The 24,459-nt window shown below is 47.3% G+C and overlaps 1 protein-coding gene across 4 annotated transcripts; it reads right to left on the bottom strand.

Moving 5' to 3' along the window:
• Positions 1-572: 572 nt before the first annotated feature.
• Positions 573-24,414, bottom strand: LOC135545577 (neutral alpha-glucosidase AB-like). Of its 4 annotated transcripts, none has more exons than XM_064973292.1 (22): positions 24,176-24,369; positions 18,687-18,797; positions 18,345-18,453; positions 18,085-18,212; positions 17,567-17,746; positions 15,231-15,306; positions 10,677-10,755; positions 10,361-10,457; positions 8,169-8,349; positions 7,854-8,007; positions 6,604-6,839; positions 6,302-6,428; positions 6,091-6,170; positions 5,873-6,013; positions 4,170-4,368; positions 3,639-3,947; positions 3,443-3,519; positions 3,241-3,315; positions 2,960-3,073; positions 2,749-2,861; positions 2,548-2,648; positions 573-2,314 (listed from the first exon to the last, which is right to left on the bottom strand). In XM_064973292.1, the coding sequence occupies exons 1-22, from the start codon at positions 24,253-24,255 to the stop codon at positions 2,205-2,207; spliced, it is 2,877 nt and encodes a 958-aa protein (XP_064829364.1). In that variant the 5' UTR covers positions 24,256-24,369; the 3' UTR covers positions 573-2,204. The 4 variants fall into 4 exon arrangements, with proteins under 4 accessions (XP_064829364.1, XP_064829366.1, XP_064829367.1 ...); XM_064973294.1 differs by lacking the exon at positions 24,176-24,369 and adding an exon at positions 19,777-20,018; XM_064973295.1 differs by lacking the exon at positions 24,176-24,369 and adding an exon at positions 19,099-19,166.
• Between the last annotated feature and the right edge of the window lie 45 nt (positions 24,415-24,459).

The following is a 24,459-nucleotide window of genomic DNA, read 5'->3' as shown; positions in this document are numbered from 1 at the left end:
GCCCGTCCTCTCCTCCCTAATGTGGGTCTAACGGTCGTCTCCCGTCGAACTGCACATGTGCAGTCCGTCAAATCAAAACTCCTTCGATATAAAGTTGTTTTTGACGGAAATTAACACATGTCACTTCACGAGGTTGGAGAAATAACATGTTCAACTACTTAATTGGCTCGAATCTAGGTTGTGCTTTTAGATTTCGAGAAAATTATCTTAAGGAAGAATTTTTCACTTCTCTCATTGACAACTCAAACCCTGGCGGGGTCTGTTTGGTCTATTTTGCAAGGGTTTTCGGAAGTCTCGCGATGTTGCATATCTGGGTTACGGTTTAGGATAGTAGATATGTTCCTAGGTTCCCGAAAAGCATTGACCGAATAAAATTGGCACCGAGCGTTGTTTTAGGGTCAGTTGACATATTTCACAGAAAGTATTCATAGGAATAATATAAACCAGCCTTTCTTAAAAACGTCCGGTATTATTGTAGTCCAAATTCGTATTCGGCAGAGACACAATTGTATTGAAAAGCTTTACGTTTACAAAATATATTTCTTATGTACAATAAATCAACAGACATTAGATTGGGAATGTAGTTACTTTATTATTATCCCTATCTACGTAAGCTGCATGAATTCATATGATTAAAAACAACAATGCTCTCTCACATTTGGTCAAGTTTATTTTCACTTGGTCTGCCATCTTATCACATACAACTGGCCTCCTTCCTTCCTGGTTCCAGCACACTTGCTGAGAATGTTGCAGTAAGATTTTAAATTCTCAAACACAAAATAAATCAAGGAAAACTATTCTAAAATGCTTTATCGCCAAGGACAGTAGGGAACGCAACAACCCCATAAAGAGGTGCTATTATCAACCAGGACCAGTCCCTTGTCTCCAGAGTGAACTGCATCTTTGTAAACTAACTGAATATATCATTATTTATTTCCTTAGTCACATTTAATACATTGACACATTTTTGAAAAATATTAAGAGCAAGAGACACTGAAGACACTGGACCGTGAACCCCAACCCACAAATTGACCGCAATGCCTGACCCTAACTGCTTTGAGTTCAATCTGGGACAAAAAGCTCTCACCTTCCTCTCAAGTGCATTTGATAATCAAGTAAACAAATTGAACAAGTCAGAACAGAAACATGTTATTAGGATGAGTTTCCACAAAGTCAGTGGTCCTAACCCCTGAATAATTCCTATATGAGCAAACTTAAAAAGCCAAATCCTCTTCCATTAAGTTGTTACTGACCATGTGTTTGTCTTTTACCACCATAAATGTGTTTGTCTTGTGTTTGTCTTTTACCACCATAAAAACATGGCATAGTAATGACTGATGTAAGTGCACACAATATTATCAGAAACTAATTTGGGGATAAATTAGGAGGAATGAGTAACCTTAAATTAGGGATCTCAGAGGTAAGACTCAATACACCTTATGGCAATAAGAAGAGAAATGCCACGACATTTACAGATGGTCTTGGATCAGTGCTGCATTGTTGCTTGGTGGAGTTTCTAATAAAACTAAATAGAATGTGGCACGAGTTGAAAGTAAAGGGAGCAGTTTGGCTATCCTGTTGATTGCTCTTCAGTAATTACAGGGGGTAATGGAATGAAAACAGGAAATAAGAAGAAATAAGAATTTAAAGTCATAAGACATGGCCAGATATGGAATTATTAACACATACTAACTACACTACAGCCTCTGAATGAGTGTCTTAATTTTGTTGTCAGCAAACTTATTTAATGTTCTCTTACACCTAAAGCATACTTGACGGAAAACATAAAATAATCATCCATCAGACTTGAATGTCTTTGAGTACTTCCAAACATTCACTACAACATCATGATTTGAACTGTGAAGAATTTCCCTAAAATGCAACTAACAATAAATCTACCTAGCAACCCTTCAGTAAGTTCACCAACTGTCAGTTTGACTGAACGCAAGATGGACATGGAAGAGACACGGTTTTAGATCTACAGGCAGTGTTTGTATGCAAGCTTGGTATGAAATATTGTGTGCTTGGTATGAAATATTGTGTGTTTGGATAGTCCTCTATCCCCTGTCCAGTCTGTGTACCACATTAAAGCATTTGGTCAAATATCTTGCTTGGTGCGTTACAATTGCAACCCGTGTCCACTAAGTTCCTCCATCTCTCGTTCAGTCCGGTTCAGTCATCGTCGTCCTCCCCCTTCTCCATTGTTACTGAAGCACCACAGTCCAGTCCAGCCCTGCGTTGACACCCGGCTTGCGAAGGGTTAACACCGACATGGAGGCATCAAACTCAAACTCCAGCTGACTCTCCTTGCCATCTACAGAGAAAAGACAACAGAATAGATCAATAACAGTCATTTGAGACAGACCTGCCATTATACACACACAGTAATCAATAACCACAAAGAATGACAGTTTATTGGCCAACTGTTTCCATCTCATAATTGCCTACTTGGGTGTTAAAACAGGAAACACTCAAACACAATGACTTACTGGCATCTTAACTTGGTACACTAACCCATAATATGAATAAGACACTGGAAAAACTCACCAGGAGTCTTCAGAGTGGCCTTGCTGGGCTTACTGGCCCCCAATATGACAATCTTCTCAACCCAGGAAAAAGTGGTGAACTGAGAGCCAGGGGCCAGGTTCCTGCAGGGAGAGAGAATTCAGTTACATTCAACATAGACAAAAATCAAGGAGAGTAACAACAAAAATAAACAGAATATGTGAGAGAAATTATTTGACAGACCTGGAGGACAGGGCGTTATTGGCAAAGGAAAATCTTCTGTGGATGAACTGCTTCTGTTTGTCAAAGTTGAAGGTGTGGCCATCGTCTATGTAGAGCTCACCCTGGGCAAATCGCTAACAGACATAACATTTGAAAATGTTTAAAGGTCAAATCCTGAACCCATCCAAATTTGGGGCAACAGTATAAGTGACAAGGTGTGTGTTTGTGTTACCTTGGGGTTGAGAGCAACGAATAAGGTGTAGGGGTCGTGTTCCATGCATGAAGATGACCTTCGAACCCGGGCCTTCCTGGAAATAATGGAACCACCGCGTTGGAATACCGGAATCTGGTAAGGAGAGAGAGTCAGTCAGGGAGTGTCTTTCCAATCTTACCCAGTTCTCTCAACAGAACTTTCAGGATATAGTCTTAACTGTATGTGACTGTTTAACTCAGCAAGTAGCCCCCTGGGCGTGACTGACTGGTTGTTAGTGAGTGTGTTGTAGAGTTTCTTACAGAGCTGATGGTGACAGGGATGTAGAGGTTCTGGGCTCCGTTGTGTTTCTGGAACGTGTGGACGTCAAACCAGACCTGAAGGACACAGAACAGAGCAGCTAGGAGACGGTTTCAATTAGACGGCTGACATATAACCTACATATGACTGTTATAGACTGTTATAATAGTGACAATGTTATGACAGTTCCTGAGAGAGACTCACCTCTCCTTTTCCAGGCAGGTAGGCAGTAACACCCCTAACCCCCTCCTCAGTCACGGGGTGCACCAGCAGATCTCTCCCTGAAACAGCAGGATAGAAGGAATGTGACTCAGTCATGGTATCAGTCATAAAGGGTACGTAAAGACAGGAATATCTATTGACACTGAGCTATACTAGGGAATAACACGATCTCACTCACCAAGCAGGAACTGGTCATCCATGGAGAACGTGGCCGTATCCTGAGGATACTCCACCCACAGAGGTCTCATGACGGGCTGGCCAGAGTGGTGGGCGTGGTAGAACAGCTGGTACCAGTAGGGCAGGAGGGCGTAACGCTGGCGGACAGCCTCCCTGATCAGAGCAGTGTTCTCGGGGCCAAACAGCCAGGGCTCCCTGCGGGGGGTGTCCAGATGGGCATGGGCTCGGAAGAAGGGCTGGTACGCCCCCGTCTGGTACCAACGCACCAGGAGCTCAGTACTGGGAGACTTGAAGAAGCCACCCACATCAGCTAGGAGAGGGGGAGAGAGGAGGATGAGGAGTGGTACAGAGATAACAATGTAGTGAGGTGTAAACAAACAGGCAACGAACCGTAATAATGTAATGTAAACAAGTCATGTAAAAAAGCAGATAAATAAAATGTAGCAAAATATTTCTGATGTATTAATTGCTTAGCTGTGGCTTTTAGTAGAGGGGGAAATAGTGGTATTAGCTAAGATTGAGTCAGACTCACCTCCACAGAAAGAGACACCAACCAGGCCCAGACTGAGACACATGGGGATGGAGATCTTTAGATGTTCCCACTCAGCAGCGTTATCACCTGTCCACACAGCACCGTAGCGCTGGGAGCCAGCAAAGAAGGCTCTGGCCAGGACAAAAGGTCTCTCCACTCCCCCTGAGCGCTCAATCAGACCCTCTGCTGTGGCCCTTTGCTGAGGGAAAGAGAAGAGGTGGTTACTGCAAGTTCAAGCAGCAAAGCTCGGTAGAAACATTAAGTCATTTCTTCAAAAAAAAGCAGAGGTAAAATGGAGGTCCTACTACTACAGAGGGAGGCTTACTGGATATCCTGTCTAAAAACATTGACCCCTAGTGGTCTGAATATTGACTTTGATCTCAGGCCCTTCTCATGAACAATTATTCTCTCTTCTTTATGAACAAGTCTAATAAATTATTATTATAAATGTGGTGGTTTGAACCCTGAATGCTGATTGGCTGACAGCCGTGGTATATCAGACCATATACCACGGTTATGACAAGTTATTTTTACTGGTCTAATTACATTGGTAACCAGTTTATTATAATAGTAACAAGGCACCTCGGGGTTTTGTGATATATGGCCAATATACCACGACCAAGGGCTGCCTCCAGAAACTCTGCGTTGCGTCACGCAAATGAATAGCCCTTAGCCATGGTATATTGGCCATATACTACATCCCCTTGGGCCTTATTGCTTAAAATGTATTCTTTCTACAGCTTATCAGCATACACTCAATATGTTCCCCCTGTTGGTGATGCTTATTATGCATTATGGTTGAACCAAATGATTACATGGAACAAAAATTACATTGGAAACAATGACATTTAATTTAATTTATCCGTTATTTTACCAGGTAAGTTGACTGAGAACACGTTCTCATTTACTGCAACGACCTGGGGAATAGTTACAGGGGAGAGGGGGATGAATAAGCCAATTGTAAACTGGGGATTATTAGGTGACCGTGATGGTTTGAGGGCCAGATTGGGAATTTAGCCAGGACACCGGGGTTAACACCCCTACTCTTACGATAAGTGCCATGGGATCTTTAATGACCTCAGAGAGTCAGGACACCCGTTTAACGTCCCATCAGAAAGACAGCACCCTATACAGGGCAGTGTCCCATTGGGATATTTAAAAATATATATATATTTAGACCAGAGGAAAGAGTGCCTCCGACTGGCCCTCCAATACCACTTCCAGCAGCATCTGGTCTCCCATCCAGGGACTGACCAGGACCAATCCTGCTTAGCTTCAGAAGCAAGCCAGCAGTGGTATGCAGGGTGGTATGTGAAATTAAATTAAACAATGTATGTTGATGCTAATATTATGTAAAATATCTAATTATGTTTCCATATGATAACAGCCTAATATATTCAATATGCTGTAACCTATTGTCTTTTAACAGTTTCACTCAATTCATTCTAATCAACTTAATAAATATGACACACCCTTCTCTATTGTCAATGGTTGCACTAATTGCATATTTTGTCTACATAACCTGATTCAAGCTTCATGACATCACCCTGAAGGCAAAATGATGCCGAGACGGTGTTTCACCCAATACATTACTGGGTTCGATATATAATGTGCGACTCTATTATTCAAGAAAAAGTCTGCCATTGCAAGTCCAAGTTCTACTAGAGTGAAGATGTGCACATACAACACAGGCAAACACTCACCACATATAATCCATAGAGGTTGTGGAGGTCACGGTTCTCCCAGTTCCCATGCAGTGCATCTTTATGCATGGTGACCTCTGGTCCATTAAACACTGACGGCTCGTTCATATCGTTCCATGTATACATGTTCTCCATGGAACCCTGAGATCAGAGATGGGGGAAGAGATATTTCATAAATCGAACGACACATAGGTCAAACCCGGGCAGAATGGACTTACCTCGTACTGATCGTAGGAAAACATACTGGCCCACCAAGCTCTCATCTCAGGGTTGGTAAAGTCTGGGTAACCAGAATTACCTACAATAGAATGAGGAAAGATTAGAGGGAGATGTTGAGTAATTGCAATGTGTTTTTATGCAATGTGTAGCTGCAATTAATTTCCTTCCCTTTCTTTGATTGTGGGTCAGACCAATTTCGCCATCTCTTACCAGGCCAGCACCAGCCCTCATAGTCTCCGCCATCTTTGCTTTTGACGTAGAAGCCTTTGGAGCGGATCTCATTGTGGATCTTGTAGCTGCTGTCCACCTTGATGTGGGGGTCCACAATGGTCACCATCTAAATCATACAGGAAGAACATGAGGGAGAAGGAAAATAGTAAAAATGAAACGAGATGACTTGTCAACGTGTCTCAGAACCTTTTACTTTCTCCATTCATCCAGTCGATAGAACCCAGAAACATCTACTACAAGGGAGCCCTGGCCAGACAGCTGTAACACATTAATGTGCTCACCTTGCGTCTCTTGTCTAAAAGACCCTGCAGCATGTCTTTGGGCTGGGGGAACTTGTGAGGGTCCCAGGTGAAGTAGCGCTTGCCGTCCGTGTGCTCTATGTCCAGCCAGATGAAGTCGTAGGGGATGTCGTGGTCGTCAAAGCCCTGGTCCACCGCCGCCACATCTTCCTGGTCATTGTAGTTCCAGCGGCACTGATGGTAGGCCAGCGCAGACAGGGGAGGGAAGGCCTGGGTACCTGGTGGGGGGAGAGAGCTGGGTGGTCATATACAGATAGTTGTATTATGAGGGACCCTGGTGGCAGGCCAGCGCAGACAGGGGAGGGAAGGGTACCTATATGCAAAGGCACAAGGTCTGGGGAGGATGTCAGGTTCTATGACATTTGAAATGGGAGAAAAATATTCTGGGGAGTGGCCTCCCAAGACGTTGGTTGACGTTTATTGGGACGAATCTTGTCCTGAAGGCAGAGTTGAGCGGATATAGAGAGAGAGATCTATATCTATCTATCTATATCTATCTATATATATTAACAATTCCTGAAAACACAAATGAGCTTTTTTGTTCTTAATTTAAGGTTAGGTCTCAGGTTAGCAGTATGGTTAAGGTAAAAAATCTGATTTTATGACTGTGGCCATGCCAGCTGACCGTTCCAGCTAGTGACTACCCTGCTCCCGAGTGGCGCAGCGGTCTACCGCATCCCAGTACTAGAGGCGTCACTACAGACCCTGGTTCGATCCCGGGCTGTATCACAACTGGCCGTGATCGGGAGTCCCATAGGGCAGCGCACAATTGGCCCATCGTCGTCCGGGTAGGGTTTGAAAAGCATTGTAAATACAAATGTTTTCTTTACTGACTCGCCTATTTAAAATGGTTAACAAATAATAACAAAACTATTTTTTTTAAACTACCCTGCAGAGCTGCCTACAGTACACGAGTCATCTCAATGAATGCCAACCTGCTCTTCACATAGACAACTCTAAGCGGGCCTTGATATTCGGGTGGGAATTATGCTAATTTGTAGCTAGAGCAACAAGCGGATACGGCAGCGATGTTACTGGTGACGCGTCCCATTTCCGACTGGTCCTCTCGGTCCCAATTGACGCCAGAACTTTTAGCTGGAGCGATGATACATTGCCGGAAGAAAACCATCTGCCGAGAGAGACTAGGTGTGTGAGGGTGATGAAGGAAGTGGAAGTGGAAATAGACTGGTGGACTGGGAATATGAACTGGGTTTCTGTAGTGGGAGTCTGACCTGTGAGTGATGCGTACTGGGAGAAGACATCAGTGGGAGTGGGTCCCAGCATGATGAAGACGTCGATGATGCCGCTCTCTGAGATCCAACGCACGTCTGTCTGTGGCGTCTCACTGGAGCCCTGAACATAGTCCAGCATCTGGCCAAACACTGTCTGCACCACCAGAGAGAACCAGCATAGGGGTAAGAGGGTGTGTGTTCTCTCTGACTGTACCCTTCAATGTCTATACACAGGGTGGCTCAGATGTGTTTGTCTCACTCAGAACCTGGAGAAAGAGGACTGACTGTGACTGTGTGTGTGTGTGTCGGTCTTACCTTGCCGGCGGTGTTGGAGCTAATGTCCACCCAGGTCTCAGCAGCGTTGAGCCAGAAGATGCCCATGGTGCGCTGTGCACTGTGAGACAGCATGACAGGGATGGCACCGTACAGGGCCATAGGGTTGAACACCTCATACTGGAACACGTCGAGGTTAAACAACCGGTATGGATCCCCTCCACTGGAAAACGCATAAGTATATATATATTATTGTATTGTCATATAGTCGGTCATTTCGTGTTATTTAAAAATCTTCAACCCACAATGTTGAAAAAGATCAAATCAAATGCATATAAGGATGTCCTGCACCGTTAGAAAATACATACACTAGTTCTTAGTTAACTACTGTCTCAATGTTGTTGTTTTTTCACCTTTATTTAACCGGGTAGGCCAGTTGAGAACAAGTTCTCATTTACAACTGCGACCTAGCTAAGATAAAGCAAAGCAGTGCGACACAACAGTGTTACACATGGAATAAACAAAACGTACAGTCAATAACAAATTAGAAAAGTCTATATACAGTGTGTGCAAATGAGGTAAGATAAGGGAGGTAAGGCAATAAATAGGCCATAGTGGCAAAGTAATAACAATTTAGCAATTAAGCACTGGCGTGATAGATGTGCAGAAGATGAATGTGCAAGTAGAGATACTGGGGTGCAAAAATAGGAAAAAAACAATATGGGGATGAGGTAGTTGGATGGGCTATTTACAGATGGGCTATGTACAGGTGCAATGATCTGTAAGCTGCTCTGACAGCTGATGCTTAAAGTTAGTGAGGGAGATGTGAGTCTCCAGCTTCAGTGATTTTTGCAATTCGTTCCAGTCATTGGCAGCAGAGAACTGAAAGGAAAGGCGGCCAAATGAGATGTTTGCTTTGGGGGTGACCAGTGAGATATACCTGCTGGAGAGCGTGCTATGGGTGGGTGCTGCTATGGTGACCAGGGAGCTGAGATAAGGCAGGGCTTTACCTAGCAAAGACTTATAGACCTGGAGAGCCAGTGGGTTTGGCGACGAATATGAAGCGAGGGCCAGCCAACGATAGCATACAGGTAACAGTGGTGGGTAGTATATGGGGCTTTGGTGACAAAACGGATGGCACTGTGATAGACTGCATCCTGTTTGCTGAGTAGAGTGTTGAGGCTATTCTGTAAATGATATTGCCGAAGTCAAGGATCGGTAGGATAGTCAGTTTTACGAGGGTATGTTTGGCAGCACGAGTGAAGGATGCTTTGTTGCAAAATAGGATGCCGATTCTAGATTTTTGGATTGGAGATGCTTAATGTGCGCCTGGAAGGAGAGTTTACAGTCTAACCAGACACCTAGGTATTTGAAGTTGTCCACATATTCTAAGTCAGAACCGTCCAGCGTAGTTATGCTAGACGGACGGGCAGGTGCGGGCAGCGATCGGTTGAAGAGCATGCATTTAGTTTTACTTGCATTTAAGAGCAGTTGGAGGCCACGGAAGGAGTGTTGTATGGCATTGAAGCTCGTCTGGAGGTTAGTTAACGCAGTGTCCAAATGTAACTTTACGTCCGTCCCCTCCTCCTCCTTTCCGCAGCAACCAGTGATCCGGGTCAACAGCATCAATGTAACAGTATAACTTTAGACCGTCCCCTCGCCCATGCCCGGGCGCGAACCAGGGACCCTCTGCACACAACAACATCACCCACGAAGCATCGTTACCCATCGCTCCACAAAAGCCGCGGCCCTTGCAGAGCAAGGGGAACCACTACTTCAAGGTCTCAGAGCAAGTGACGTCACCGATTGAACCGCTATTTAGCACGCACCAACGCTAACTAGCTAGCCGTTTCACATCCGTTACACAAAGAAGGACCAGATGTATACAGAATGGTGTCGTCTGCATAGAGGTGGATCAGAGAATCACCAGCAGCAAGAGCGACATCATTGATGTATACAGAGAAAAGTGTCGGCCCGAGAATTGAACCCTGTGGCACCCCCATAGAGACTGCGAGAGGACCGGACAACAGGCCCTCCGATTTGACACACAACTCTAAGAAGTAGTTGGTGAACCAGGCGAGGCAGTCATTTGAGAAACCAAGGCTGTTGAGTCTGCCGATAAGAATGTGGCTGTTGAGTCAAAAACCTAGGCCAGGCCGATGAATACAGCTGCATAGTACTGTCTTTTATCGATGGCGGATTAACCAATGTCATGGTCAATGTCCGTCACTTACTCAGTGGCTTTGAGTTTGAGGCTGTCTGCGTGTTCTGGGATGCCATAGACGTTCTCCACCCCTGGCAGAGAGAAGTCTAGACTGATGGAGGAAGGGCCTAAGAGAGATAACAGCCAACAAAGATACACTCAGAAAAACACATCAACACTGACTGGTCACTGTGCCTAACGCAAGTCATAAAACTCATCCAATCATAAAATAATATCTCCAGGAGATGAGCGGTGAGTACTCAGGATCAGAATACCAAGTATTCAACTGCAAGCCGCCTCTTTCACCTGTCAATTGAAATTACGGGTCCATAAAAAAGTATACGTACCATTGGGTTTGCTGTCTGTGTGCGATTTGAATGTCTCCTCCCACATTCCATCTTCCACTTTCTCATCCTCCTTCGCCTTCTGGGAAGGAAGGAACAAAAGAACAAAGGTGAAGACAGATGGAAATAATTGCAGAGGAGCCTTGTGGTGCGAGAGAGAATGGGAAAAGCAACAAGGGGTTTGATTTCAGCCCAGTGACAGTAATAGTACAACAGAAAGGGGTTTGATTTCAGCCCAGAGGCAGTAATGTTACAATTAGGGATGAAATGGTTACCGGCTTCACGATAAACCATGGTAAAATTCCCGAAGGTTAGTATTACCGTTTCAAATAAATCATTAAAACCGTGTTTTATTACCACGGTTTGAAAAACTCACGGTAAACACTGTCCAACATCAACCAAAGTTAGCAACAGTCTGGCGCAGCATTCAACGTGGGATTTGTTGTGTGAGAAAACATGGTGGAAGACAGTGACAGCTCTTGGGAGATTTTTCTGCCGTCTAAGAGGACCAAATCTGAAGTGTGGTCGTATTTTGGGTTTTACAAGAGTGCTGAGGGATACTTAATCGAAGATGGTCACCCTGTCTGCAGAATACGCAACAACAAAAAAATGCATATAAGGGGGCAACAATTCAAATCTATTGAGTCATCTTCGTAACCACCACCCACTACTTTATAGCGAATGCAAAGTAAGTTAAGTTTTAGCTCAATGCATGATGTAGGGACTTTGAACGGGGGAAAATGTCATGGTGTCTGTCTAACTTGCTAATAGCTTGTCAATAATGTAAACGGAAAATGTCAGTGTTTCCTACTCTTGTAAAAACACTACATGTTGTTCTGCTGCTGTATGCGCCGTGTGTCTGCAGACTATTCGCCCATTGCACACGATAACACGTTATGCAGTTTAACCACCCAACCAACATTTTGTTCAATTAAAATCCGTGAGTCATCGACTTGGTTATAAAAGTGTTCCAAAAGGAGAAACCCTATATACACCTGTTCAAGACTCCTGTATTTATGTCAATTGTTGGGCTCATTGCAATAACTATCACTGTCTTCTTATGACTCATTTGTATTTATGTAAAATGTGGATGAGGCCATTGCATATACTCAAAAGCAACACAGAAGATAGACTGTGTGTGAATAATTATAATGTAACACCAATAATAATACATGTGCTATTCCCTTGTTAACAGAGCGGGAGTGCAGCAGGCAAACCCAGTGATGCTACCGGTCCCTCATCGACAGCTGTGACGCTTATGCACCCACATCAAAACATGCTCAAGACCTCACTGCAGCCCTTTCCTATTACATTGCAAAGGACATGATGCCATTTCAAATTGTTGAGAGGCCTGGCTTTCTGAGGCTGATGAAGGTTGCCGTGCCTCACTACAACGTGCCATCACCAACATTCTTTTCCAAGACTGAAATCCCAAACCTGTATAACCGGGTTAAAGCTGATGTTGGAAAAGGTTTGGCTCAAGGCACATGGTTTGCTGCAACTACTGACCTCTGGACCAGTGAAATCCGGGGTGGTCAACCATACATCAGCTTCACTATCTATTACTTCACCCCAGACTGGCAACTGGAATCAAAACTGCCTGGAAACTGTTCTTCCCAGAAGATCACTCAGCTCACAGTTTGAGAAGATGCTGGAAGAGTGGGGGATCAGCAAGAAAGACCTGGTCTGCAGAACCACAGACAACGCAACAACCATGACCAAGGCTTTTGAAGAGTTCCCAGATCTGTGGCTTGGGTGCGTTGGCCATAATTTGAACCTGGCCATTTCAAAGGCTCTGAAAATTCAGAGAGTTGACACAACAGTCAAGGCCTGCTGTCATCTGGTCCAAGGGTTCTCACTTAGCTGGAAGGTGAGAACAGAGAAAAGCAAGCTGCCCTTAACATGCCACAGAAGGCTCTGATCCATGATGTGGTGACCATCTACATACAAGATGCTTGAGCATTTCCTCAGCCAACAGCAGCCAGTCTGTGTGACACTGGCTGGAGAAAGAGGAACATGGCACCTGATGGCCAAGGATGCCGACATAAGTGTCATGGAGAAACTGCCAGCTCCTTGAACCTCTGAGCAAGTTTACAGATGCACTTGCCTCAGAGACATGAGTGACACTGTCAGCCATCAACCCTGTCCTGGACCACATCACCCTTGATGTTCTGGTGGAAAAGGATATGGATCCATTCCTGACCAAGAAAATGAAAAGGGTAATGAGCGAAGAGCTTAACAGATAGACATTAGGCAAAGAGTCAGGCACATGGCTTGTTTCATTGACCCCTGCTTCAAAGGGAGCTTTTTAGGTGAGCCTGAGGCTGCAAAAGTTGACACTGACAGCCGTGTCCAGGAGACCTTGAAGCTGGCAGCTGCACAAGTCAGGGAAGAACCACAAAGCACCAGCAGCACCTCCACCACCCCCACAGCGGCATCAGCGGGGAAAGGCCTGGCTGAGTTGCCGAGAAAGATTACCTCAACAAGGCAGCAGAGAGGTGAAGAGGGTCAGATTCCGACCTCCCAAGAAGACAGAGTGAAAGAAGAGATCAAGGTCTACCTGTCTCTGCCACCCATTCCAGCAGAAGAGGATCCACTGGTGTGGATCCACCATGTATCAGAGCTGCCTCACCTTGCCACGGTTGCCAGGAAGCTTTTGTACATCCCAGCAACCAGCGTGCCATCAGTGTTCAGTGCCAGCGGGCACATAGTCTCCCCTCGCAGATCACTACTTAAACCAGACAAAGTAAATATGCTGACATTTTTACATCTCAAGTGAACAACGACGCATACATACAGGATGTTAGGCCAGCAGCACCTTGTTTCTTTATGGAGAGAACGGACATACAATCAGTGCTGTTCATTTGATTTCTTTACATATTTTGTGTTTAATGTCAACACCTGCACATTGGATGTGTTTACATATGGTTGTATTGTTCTTACATTCACATTGCTTTACTTGTGTTGCTTTTATATGCACATTTGATGTGTTCATTAAAACCTACACAAGGGAAACTTTTACCTCTCATGGCCACATGGTGCCATCTTTAATGATATTATTTTAATGTTTTATGCACACAAAAAGTGTATAGTGCTGCTAATTCATTGTTTGTTGAGTTTCAATATAAAACTTGGTGAAATGATTTCAGTGTGTGTGTGTGTGTGTGTGTGTATCAGTACTTTCTGCACGTTTTAACAATACTGCACTAATACTGCTAACCGTGATAATTTTGGTCACTATAATCGTGATATGAAATTCTCATACCATTTAATCTCTAGTTACAACAGAAAGGGGTCGAGTTCAGCCCAGGGGCAGTAAGGTTACAACAGAAAGGGGTTGAGTTCAGCCCAGGGGCAGTAAGGTTACAACAGAAAGGGGTTGATTTCAGCCCAGGGGCAGTAAGGTTACAACAGAAAGGGGCCGATTTCAGCCCAGGGGCAGTAAGGTTACAACAGAAAGGGGTTGAGTTCAGCCCAGGGGCAGTAAGGTTACAACAGAAAGGGGTCGATTTCAGCCCAGGGGCAGTAAGGTTACAACAGAAAGGGGTTGAGTTCAGCCCAGGGGCAGTAAGGTTACAACAGAAAGGGGTTGAGTTCAGCCCATTTCAGCCCAAGGGCAGTAAGGTTACAACAGAAAGGGGGTTGAGTTCAGCCCAGGGGCAGTAAGGTTACAACAGAAAGGGGTTGAGTTCAGCCCAGGGGCAGTAAGGTTACAACAGAAAGGGGCAGTAAGGTTACAACAGAAAGGGGTTCAGCCCAGGGGCAGTAAGGTTACAACAGAAAGGGGTTGAGTTCAGCCCAGGGGCAGTAAGGTTACAACAGAAAGGGGTTGTTCAGCCCAGTTCAGCCCAGGGGCAGTAAGGTTACAACAGAAAGGGTTCAGCCCAGGGGCAGTAAGGTTACAACAGAAAGGGGTTGAGTTCAGCCCAGGGGCAGTAAGGTTACAACAGAAAGTTACAACAGAAAGAAAGGGGTTGAGTTCAGCCCAGGGGCAGTAAGGTTACAACAGAAAGGGGTTACAACAGAAAGGGGTTTTCAGCCCAGGGGCAGTAAGGTTACAACAGAAAGGGGTTGAGTTCAGCCCAGGGGCAGTAAGGTTACAACAGAAAGGGGTTGAGTTCAGCCCAGGGGCAGTAAGGTTACAACAGAAAGGGGTTGAGTTCAGCCCAGGGGCAGTAAGGTTACAACAGAAAGGGGTTGAGTTCAGCCCAGGGGCAGTAAGGTTACAACAGAAAGGGGTTGAGTTCAGCCCAGGGGCAGTAAGGTTACAACAGAAAGGGTTCAGCCCAGGGGCAGTTGAGTTCAGCCCAGGGGCAGTAAGGTTACAACAGAAAGGGGTTGAGTTCAGCCCAGGGGCAGTAAGGTTACAACAGAAAGGGGTTGAGTTCAGCCCAGGGGCAGTAAGGTTACAACAGAAAGGGGTTGAGTTCAGCCCAGGGGCAGGGCAGTAAAGTTACAAAAGAAAGCATTATCTAAAAAAACTTTAACTGCATCTTTTGTTCAGTTTACTGATCCTGATCAAAAGCCTGGGGGAATCCTTCGTTACCCTTCCCATACCTCTTCCTCTCCTTCTGCCGGTTCGTTGGCAGCCTCAGTTTCTTCTTTATTCTCAGTTCCTTCTGGGTCTACCTTGCTGTGGGAGAGAAAGAGACACATAACCTGCTGACAACTGAGTAAATACAAATCCCAAATGGAACAAGAGGCACACATGGAAAAGAGAACAGAAGGAAAATCATGAACCAACACAGCCTTCTCACTAGAATCAAAATAGTGTTAGTGTCAACCTACTTAACCTTTTAAAATGTCACTCTAATGACAAAGGGGAACAAGAGGAGAACAATTCCCTACCTTGTGATTATTTTGATGTAAACACCAAGGGACTAACCCCTAAGTGACTACCGGTACCCTGCCTTACACAGACTTCCTCAGTGAACACATACATACTACCCCTGTGAAAGCACACACTGACCAGAACAAACAAGCCTTGAGGGGAGAGACATCGTGGTCTACTCAGTGCTATGGGATTAGACCTAGCCGCCTCTACATATGACATGACTGTTGGGTCAACAGTGTGGTGAAATGGCTGTATCATGAAGACATTTGGAGTCAAGAGAAATGTGGAAATGTGGGAGGAAAAAGGCATGTGAGCATCTCCTCTGAAGACCGGTAAAGAGCAGACCAAATGGTAGTGAGCCTAGAACTGGCCTTCATGCCTAGACAGGAAAATATTTCAGAAAATGCTACCAGCCCCAGTCACCACATCCTTGAGCCATTTGGTCATGTCATTTTTGGATGTCTAAACTACAACTCAATTCCATACTCCTACATTGCCAGCACAGACAAATACAAACCTACAATGGTGAAGGAATTTACCTAGAGAACACCCACTTGATGTTTTCCCACATGCTATTAACTTTGGTTTTTATCTTATAGGAGATGCTGAGAGGTAGAAGAGAAGAACGGGACAGAATGGAGGAAAATAATGATGAAATGGAGAACACAATAGCAAGCAGTGAAAAAGCAAGAAAATAAAGAAACATGTATAATAAGGGGTGTGTGGGATGTGAGGGGTGTGTGGGGTGCGTGGGATGTGAGGGGTGTGTGGGGTGCGTGGGATGTGAGGGGTGCGTGGGATGTGGGGTGTGTGGGGTGCGTGGGATGAGGAGTGTGTGGGATGTGTGGGGTGGGGGGTGCGTGGGATGTGAGGGGTGTGTGGGGTGCGTGGGATGTGAGGGGTGTGTGGGATGTGAGGGGTGTGTGGGGTGCGTGGGATGTGAGGGGTGTGTGGGGTGCGTGGGATGTGAGGGGTGTGTGGGGTGCGTGGGATGTGAGGGGTGCGAGTTGGTGCGTGGGATGCGAGTTGGTGCGTGGGATGCGAGTTGGTACGTGGGATGCGAGTTGGTGCGTGGGATGCGAGTTGGTGCGTGGGATGCGAGTTGGTGCGTGGGATGCGAGTTGGTGCGTTGGTGCGTGGGATGCGAGTTGGTGCGTGGGATGCGAGTTGGTGCGTGGGATGCGAGTTGGTGCGTGGGATGCGAGTTGGTGCGAGTTGGTGCGTGGGATGCGAGTTGGTGCGTGGGATGCGAGTTGGTGCGTGGGATGCGAGTTGGTGCGTGGGATGCGAGTTGGTGCGTGGGATGCGAGTTGGTGCGTGGGATGCGAGTTGGTGCGTGGGATGCGAGTTGGTGCGTGGGATGCGAGTTGGTGCGTGGGATGCGAGTTGGTGCGTGGGATGCGAGTTGGTGCGAGTTGGTGCGTGGGATGTGAGTTGGTGCGTGGGATGCGAGTTGGTGCGTGGGATGCGTGGGATGCGAGTTGGTGCGTGGGATGCGAGTTGGTGCGTGGGTTGTGGGATGCGAGTTGGTGCGTGGGATGCGAGTTGGTGCGTGGGATGCGAGTTGGTGCGAGTTGGTGCGTGGGATGCGAGTTGGTGCGTGGGATGCGAGTTGGTGCGTGGGATGCGAGTTGGTGCGTGGGATGCGAGTTGGTGCGTGGGATGCGAGTTGGTGCGTGGGATGCGAGTTGGTGCGTGGGATGCGAGTTGGTGCGTGGGATGCGAGTTGGTGCGTGGGATGCGAGTTGGTGCGTGGGATGCGAGTTGGTGCGTGGGATGCGAGTTGGTGCGTGGGATGCGAGTTGGTGCGTGGGATGCGAGTTGGTGCGTGGGATGTGAGTTGGTGCGTGGGATGCGAGTTGGTGCGTGGGATGCGAGTTGGTGCGTGGGATGCGAGTTGGTGCGTGGGATGCGAGTTGGTGCGAGTTGGTACGTGGGATGTGAGTTGGTGCGTGGGATGCGAGTTGGTGCGTGGGATGTTGGTGCGTGGGATGCGAGTTGGTGCGTGGGATGCGAGTTGGTGCGTGGGATGCGAGTTGGTGCGTGGGATGTGACTCACGTATCCTTGCGGATCCGGAGGTGCTCGAAGGCCAGCAGGCCACGGGAGTTAAGTGACAGAAGAACCTCCCGCCCCTCCATGATGTCCAATCGGAACGGCTTAGCGCTGACGATCAGCCGCTGAGAGTCTGCCCCCAAAGACAGAACCACCCCGTTCTCATCCCGAGACAGGAGAGACAAACTGAAGTAGAGGGAGAACGAGATGTGTGAAATAGGTAAATTGATGGGTGGAAGAAACAGAAAACACCCAACAAATAAATTATTCTGTGCCATCTTGTCTCCACTGTGTATTCACAGATGTATTCTCTCTTGGTGCTGGAGGTTATGATATTATCAACTGAGAGCCAGGCAATATATCTATTACATGCCCTCAGGTAGTGTTTGCCTGCTTCCTCCACTAACTACATTTCCTTTTAACTCCATTGCTGGTCTCTGTCCTAACCAATTCTTTAATTCTCCCCATCCACATGGCTCAATGTCACCCATACACTAATCCAGATAGCTCCCTATGAGACTTACGGCTCTGTGGGTGGGTCATTGATGAGCACATCGGGGACCTCAAAACGAGGCTTCAGTGGCTTCAATTCATTTATCTTCACCCTGGTCATGTTGCCCTGGAGACGATAGAGCTCAAGCAACAGACGCACCTGAGGGAGCGGGTTAAAAAAGACGAGACCAGGACCCAAAGGGGTTTCAGCACACCTGTTAATACATATATGGATGGATGTACAATAACATATGACCTAATCTGTGAATTAAAGTCTGTGTGTCTAACAAACCTTGTTGTTGTCATTGATGAGCTGCAGTGTGAGTTTGGTGTTGGTGAGCTCCAGGGTCTCCAGCAGGGCTCTGTATGGGGACTGGCCAGGCTTTAACGCTCGCTGACGCCTGAGTGCACAAACACACACAGTTACAACATGTTTATTAAGGTTTGTGTTATATCAACGTAGAAGTACATATTGTGAACGCTGGACCATAAGTGTGGAAGAGAATAGAGGTAGACTTGTTGAGGACTTACACGTTACCATCAGTTACTTAAGACTGACAGTCTACTTTCATTGACTGTGTACAATCTCTATGAAGGTGCTAAGTGGTGTAGTTGCTTATCATCTAGAACTCACTTGCAGAATGCACTCTGGTCACAGGTTTTGAAGTTCCCCCGGTCCACTGCCCAGGTCCCACTGAGGCAGCCAGCCAGCCACAACACTAACAGAGGCCCCATCTTGAGAGGGCTGATGAGAGAAACAGAAAATTGGAAGTAAATGTTAAGTGGAAAAATACTACATACATTCAGCTCTGTAACGTTACAGTGATAGATAACGCTGACAACAAGTCATAAACATATTCCAACTGAGAACCTCGAGTACTCCCAACAGCACGTCTGTTGTGCCCCAAGACAAGCAGACCTGATTCTACTGGTCAACTGGTGCACCCGATTAGACTACAATCACCACATTAAAAGGAGGAAATCATCATAGCAATCACTCCCTTCACACCATGAATGTTGTACCCCACATGTGAGATACGCGTTACCTTTGAAGTGATTCAGACAAGTTGAATCAAGTGTTTTTGTCTGGGGCTACAACAAAAATATATGTTGTACTCAAGGACCCGAAGTTGCTGCTTCCGGGTACCATATCCTGTTGTTGATTAACCTCGTCTAACTTTTATGAATCACTAACGTTATAGCTAGTTAACTTAGCTATATATGTTAATTAGCTAGTATGCATGGGTAATAGAAAGGCCATATTTGGCAAACTATTATCTGGCTAACATGGCTCCTTGTCATTTGCGCTCACTGCGTCCTAAAATGCTGGTAGAGCTAATTCATCTGGTAAGCTAACGTTAAATGCTAACGTCGATTTGGTCCTGTCAAATCTGGCTAGTTAGCCAACACCGGTTGCTCGCTACCTAAATCCCCGTCGTAATACAAGATGTAGGACAGAGATACGCACATATGATATTTCACCGATCGAAATAGTTATCAATGTATGTCCATCATTAACTAGCTAGATAGATCATCATCCCAAAAGGTTAACGTTAGCTGCTTAGAGAGCGCTGTCAGGCCGCTATTTCAATTAAAAGGCTCGAGCTGCTAGCTAGAGACAGTAAAAATAACTCAACCTGTCTACTCCTGGATATTGCAAGCGAAATATTTTTCGAAAACACAAGTTAAAAGTATAATTTAACCACAGAAATGCTTTGTCTTACCTTACTACGAAGGCGGCCATCTTGGTTTAGTTGCAACCTTGGCCCACCCCGGTTTCACTCAAAACTAGCAAATATCCTGGAGTAACAATATTTTTTTGTAGTCTTTAAATATGTAGAACGAAATTCGATATTGGTGGATCACATTCAGTATTTATTTATTATATATATATATATTCAATGTTCATCGGCAATTAGATTTGAAACTGTTATTTTGTATTTATGAGTCTTCTGGAATTATTCACCGTTTATCCCCTCCTTGTATTTCTTTATCCTCTCAGACAAGGACACGTCAGCTTGAGGTGGTCAGTTCTGGAGCAATTCTCTGTTATTTTGTACTATGGTTGCACTGCACTTGCTTATTTTTCATTCAGGGACAAACATACTTACAGGCTCTACCAATATAAAACTACATTGTGAAACATTTGCACAGAGCATATGGAAGTCAGAGACAATGATCTTTTACAGCTATGTAATGGCTCTGTTTAGAATGGCATGCACATTTGGGGTCAATTCAGATTAATTCAAATCCAATTAAGGAATTGAAAATGGCCCATTAAGTGTCAAAGGTGTAGTGTTGATAGAATTCCCCTCTCGGTTGATAAAATAACAGTCTCAGCTTTGCTACACTCTTGCACATTTATTAGGAGATCTGGTTCAAACATAAATTGTGCTGTATGTAAAGACATTTGAAGGAATGTTTGTGTGATTCATCATATACCTGCAGGCTGTGTTAGTTGATGTAAAATGAATACATTATCATTGATGTACCTTCTCATTACAAAGTTGTACTTCTGTTTCAATTCGAGAAAAAGTAAGTTGAATTGAAATTCAGAACTGCTGTAACTCGAAATGTAGACAGTCAAGTTCAAAGGCCAGATATTTGAAACAACAAAATTATGATCACTCCCTTTTCTGCTAATTTATTTATGGTATACTACATGTTTTTATCCCCCTACAGTAACAGCTACATAAAAAATTATACTTAATCTATAAAAATGATACAAAACAGGAGAAAGATAAACAGTAGATATAACATGCTCAACTATGCTTCAGAGCGCATACAGATCTAGATTCAAGTTAGAGTAACAAACAAGAAAACAGCAAAGCAACATCTCCACAATTCCCGATCACCAACCACCCCTATCCTCATCTTTCACAAACAATTCCAACCGTCCCACTTCTTGCACCTTTTTCCTCTCCATCCCTCTATCAGTTCTCTCCTTCCCTTGTTCAGAGCTGGAAACGCCAGCATAGATGCCCCAGCCGGTCAATGTTCTTATGCAGGACACTGTGAATGGGTGCTACGTATCTCGCCACGTCTCCATCCCGCGAGAAATCCCGGCAGAACAAGCCCTTCTCGGCACTGAAGACAAACTTCTGTGGCATGGGGCCGTTACCCCTTACATATTCCCACACAGCCAGGAGGAGAAGCCTCACTTCGAACGGCGTCAGGTAGGGGAAAGCCTCGTGGACGTTGCCCAGCACAGGGGGCAGCAGCTGGCCCTCGCCCATACAGGACACCAGCATGCATGAGGCCTGGAGGTGCCACGGGGAGTCCATCGCCAAAGCCTCCCTCGAAGCCTCCCAGTGGGCCAGCAGAGTGGCCAGCAGGCCCCGGAGCACCGCAGAACAGTAACAGAGAGCAGGACGCCCGGCAGCCACAACATGGAGTAAAGGGAAGAGGACAGGGTGGGCCTCGAAGCAGCGGCGGATGTGTATGTCACGTTCTACAGTTGTGCGTGCATGTTCCTCTGGCGGCCATGACAGTTCCCCGTTGGCCACGTCGGGGCAGATATACTCCACTAGCGTCACTGCCATCATTTTGGCCGCCTCAGCGTTGATGGGCGGCGGCTCGTCTGGAACGGAGGGCTGGTGTCGGGTGCCTCCACCGTTGCCGCCATTCCCGGATGGTGCACTGCAGCACTGGACGGTGACAGCCAGCAGAGTCTGGACATTCTGTATGACACTGGCGGCGTCGGGGTGAGGCGTAGCACTGCGCTGCTTCAGACCCTTCCCTATCACCCCAGCATGGAACACAGACCACACACTGCCAGAGAAGTTGACAGTGGTGCCGAACCTGCAGTTGATGTCCAGCAGGGAGCCCACCCGGTCAGGGGCCAGGGACGGGGAGATGGGGGTGTCCCCTCCAATGTCCTCACTCTGCCCTCCAAACAAGTCAGTGTTTCCTTTATGTAGAGCTCCCTCCACCAGGTGCTGCAGGACACATTTGAGGGTTAGAGGGGAGTAACCTACCAGACGGGACAGGAGGAGCACCGAACAGTTCACCGCCTCTCCTCCCTGGCCTTCGTCTCTCCCCTTCCCTGTCTCTCCTCTCCTCCGCAGTGCCAGAAAGAAGTGTGTGACGGCAGCTCGACAAACAAGCAACAGGTGGGAAGGCAGGGCAGCACGAGGGAGGGGGCTGCGGGACAGGAGCCGCACGGCAGCGTGGGATACCGCCGGGTCACCGTGGAGGAGCAGAGGACAGAAGTCATGGAGGTGTCCTGAGACCGCTGCTCCAACCTGCACTGCCATGGAGGACTGAGGACTAGCACCTCCTCCTCCCATGCCTCCTCCTGGGCCCTTCCTCTCCTCCTCCTGTACACTCTGCATGGCAGAGCCCAGGTTGAGAAGGAGCTGGCAGAGCTGCCTGGGTCCCAGAGTGTGTGTATGGATCTGGGCCACGCAGCGGATCACTGCGGCAGGGATGAGGCCCGGCAGGCAGGCGGACAGTGGGGTGTGGAGCTGCCAGGCCAGGGCCAGCTGGTCTGGGTTCCGGGCCAGGGTGAGCAGCTGACAGAGGGCCTCCGTGGCCACGCTCGGGCCCCCGTATACAGACAACAGACACAGCAGCTGGTGCAGCCAGAGATGACGCTTCCTCTCCAGTCTCAGCATCTCAGCACAGAGCTCTCCCACGTGGGACTGCAGCTCCTCTAGGAAGGGGACCACACGGGGCGCCTGGGAGGAGGGAGAGTGGGGGCGGCTGAAGTAGCCGTCATCCCCTTCTGAGCGGGTGTAGACCAGCTTGTGGAGGTGCAGCAGGAGCATCTGGAGGAGGAGGTCGCAGGCCTCCCGGACCCCCTCGTGAGGGGAAGACGTGGGGCCGGAGATGATGACAGAGGCGGGGGTGGCCGTGTCAGCTAGGAAGCGGAGGATGCGTGCCCCTCCAGCAGGGCTCTGGGCGATGAGGTGGACAGCCAGCCCCAGCATGTTGTCAAGCTCGTCCCTGGGAAGGCCCTGTAGAACAGCCTGGAGCTGGAGCAAGACTGGAGGCCGTAGAGACTCCACCAGCTCTGTAGATACGGCGCCCAGAAGAGGAGACAGCGCCGCCAGCTGGAGAAGGAAGGGCACTGTGGCTCTGCGGAGCTTGGCTGAGTGCTCCAAGGAGGTGGACCCAGAGCTGGGGGGTATAGTCGGGGGACTGAGGCTCTCCTGGAACATCCTCAGCAGCTCCCGCCGGATGCTGTCAGAGTGCCGCGCCGCCAGGTGGCCTAGGATCCCCACCACAGAGCTGATCTTAGGCACTCGGCTGCTCTTGTCTCCCTGACACTTGTCAGCCGTTCCGTGGGAGCAGAAGTCTTTAAGGCCACAGGCCAGGACACGGCTGATGATGGTGCCCGGGAAGGAGGATCCGATGTGAGCCACCACCCAGTCGAAGTGGGGGGAGTGCTGCACGGAGGTGTCCAGGAGAGCGTCCACACATTGGTCAGGACACCAGGCTATCATAGCTGCCAGGCACTGGGTATAGGCCTCCATGAGGGAGCGTGTAGCCGCACAGGACATCCACAGCTGCAGCAGCTCGTTGAGGCTGGAGGAGTGGGGAGCTGCCCTGCGGCCAGCATGCTTGGAGCTCAGCTGCCCCAGCAGGTCTACAGCCCAGGTTGAGACAAGGGGAGCCCAGGCTCGGGGGTTGAGCTTAATGAACTCCGCCAGGACGCCATGGACCTCCGTGATGACATCCTCCAGGTTGGAGTCCCCGTCGCCATCGCCGTTTGTCTCTAGATTGTGAAGAAAGGCTGAGACATGCTCGTTGTACACGCCCCTTAGGTGCTCGAGGACCGCCCCGCGACAGGCAGGCACAGACCGTAGTAGACGCACAGCACAGCGGGCATGCTCACGGACGCTGAGTTTACGACCCTGGGTCTGGTCCACGCCACTGATGAAGGATTTTATCTCCTGGGACAGTTCCTGGGGGCTACACACACGATAAAAGTTACGTTTCTCTCTAAAACAATTGGTATCAATTGTATTTTCTCTCAGACTATAATATTTCATAAATATGCTTGAAAAATGCTGACCACTGCATCTAACCTTAGCACAATAACAGCCTTAAAACTTGTTGGTACAGTAGGGAATCAGCCACATAGCTACAACTACTGGCTAGCTATGCTAACCAACTCACCTAAATGCATTCTGCGGTGTGTGAGTGAGAGAGGTCTGCATGGTGACTGTCAGGGAAGTCCCGTCAAACACGGCACACATCGTTCAACTTCCCAAACTGAAAATAGAACATGAAGAACTCTCCCCTTATATCATCATATTTGACGTGTAGAGTTGATTATTCGTAGCTTGTTACAAGTGCGCTCCAAAACCGGAAGTCTTTATTTTCTTATTCTATCATTGTCTTTCGAGGGGTAATTTATTGCCATCTACTGGCCTGACACTGTACTTGGAAATCACGTCAGC

This window comes from Oncorhynchus masou, chromosome 9 (genome assembly GCF_036934945.1).
Source record: "Oncorhynchus masou masou isolate Uvic2021 chromosome 9, UVic_Omas_1.1, whole genome shotgun sequence".
Lineage (NCBI taxonomy): Eukaryota > Metazoa > Chordata > Actinopteri > Salmoniformes > Salmonidae > Oncorhynchus > Oncorhynchus masou.
The sequence above is the reverse complement of the archived record's forward strand: the minus strand, read 5'-3'. Positions and strand labels throughout refer to the sequence as shown.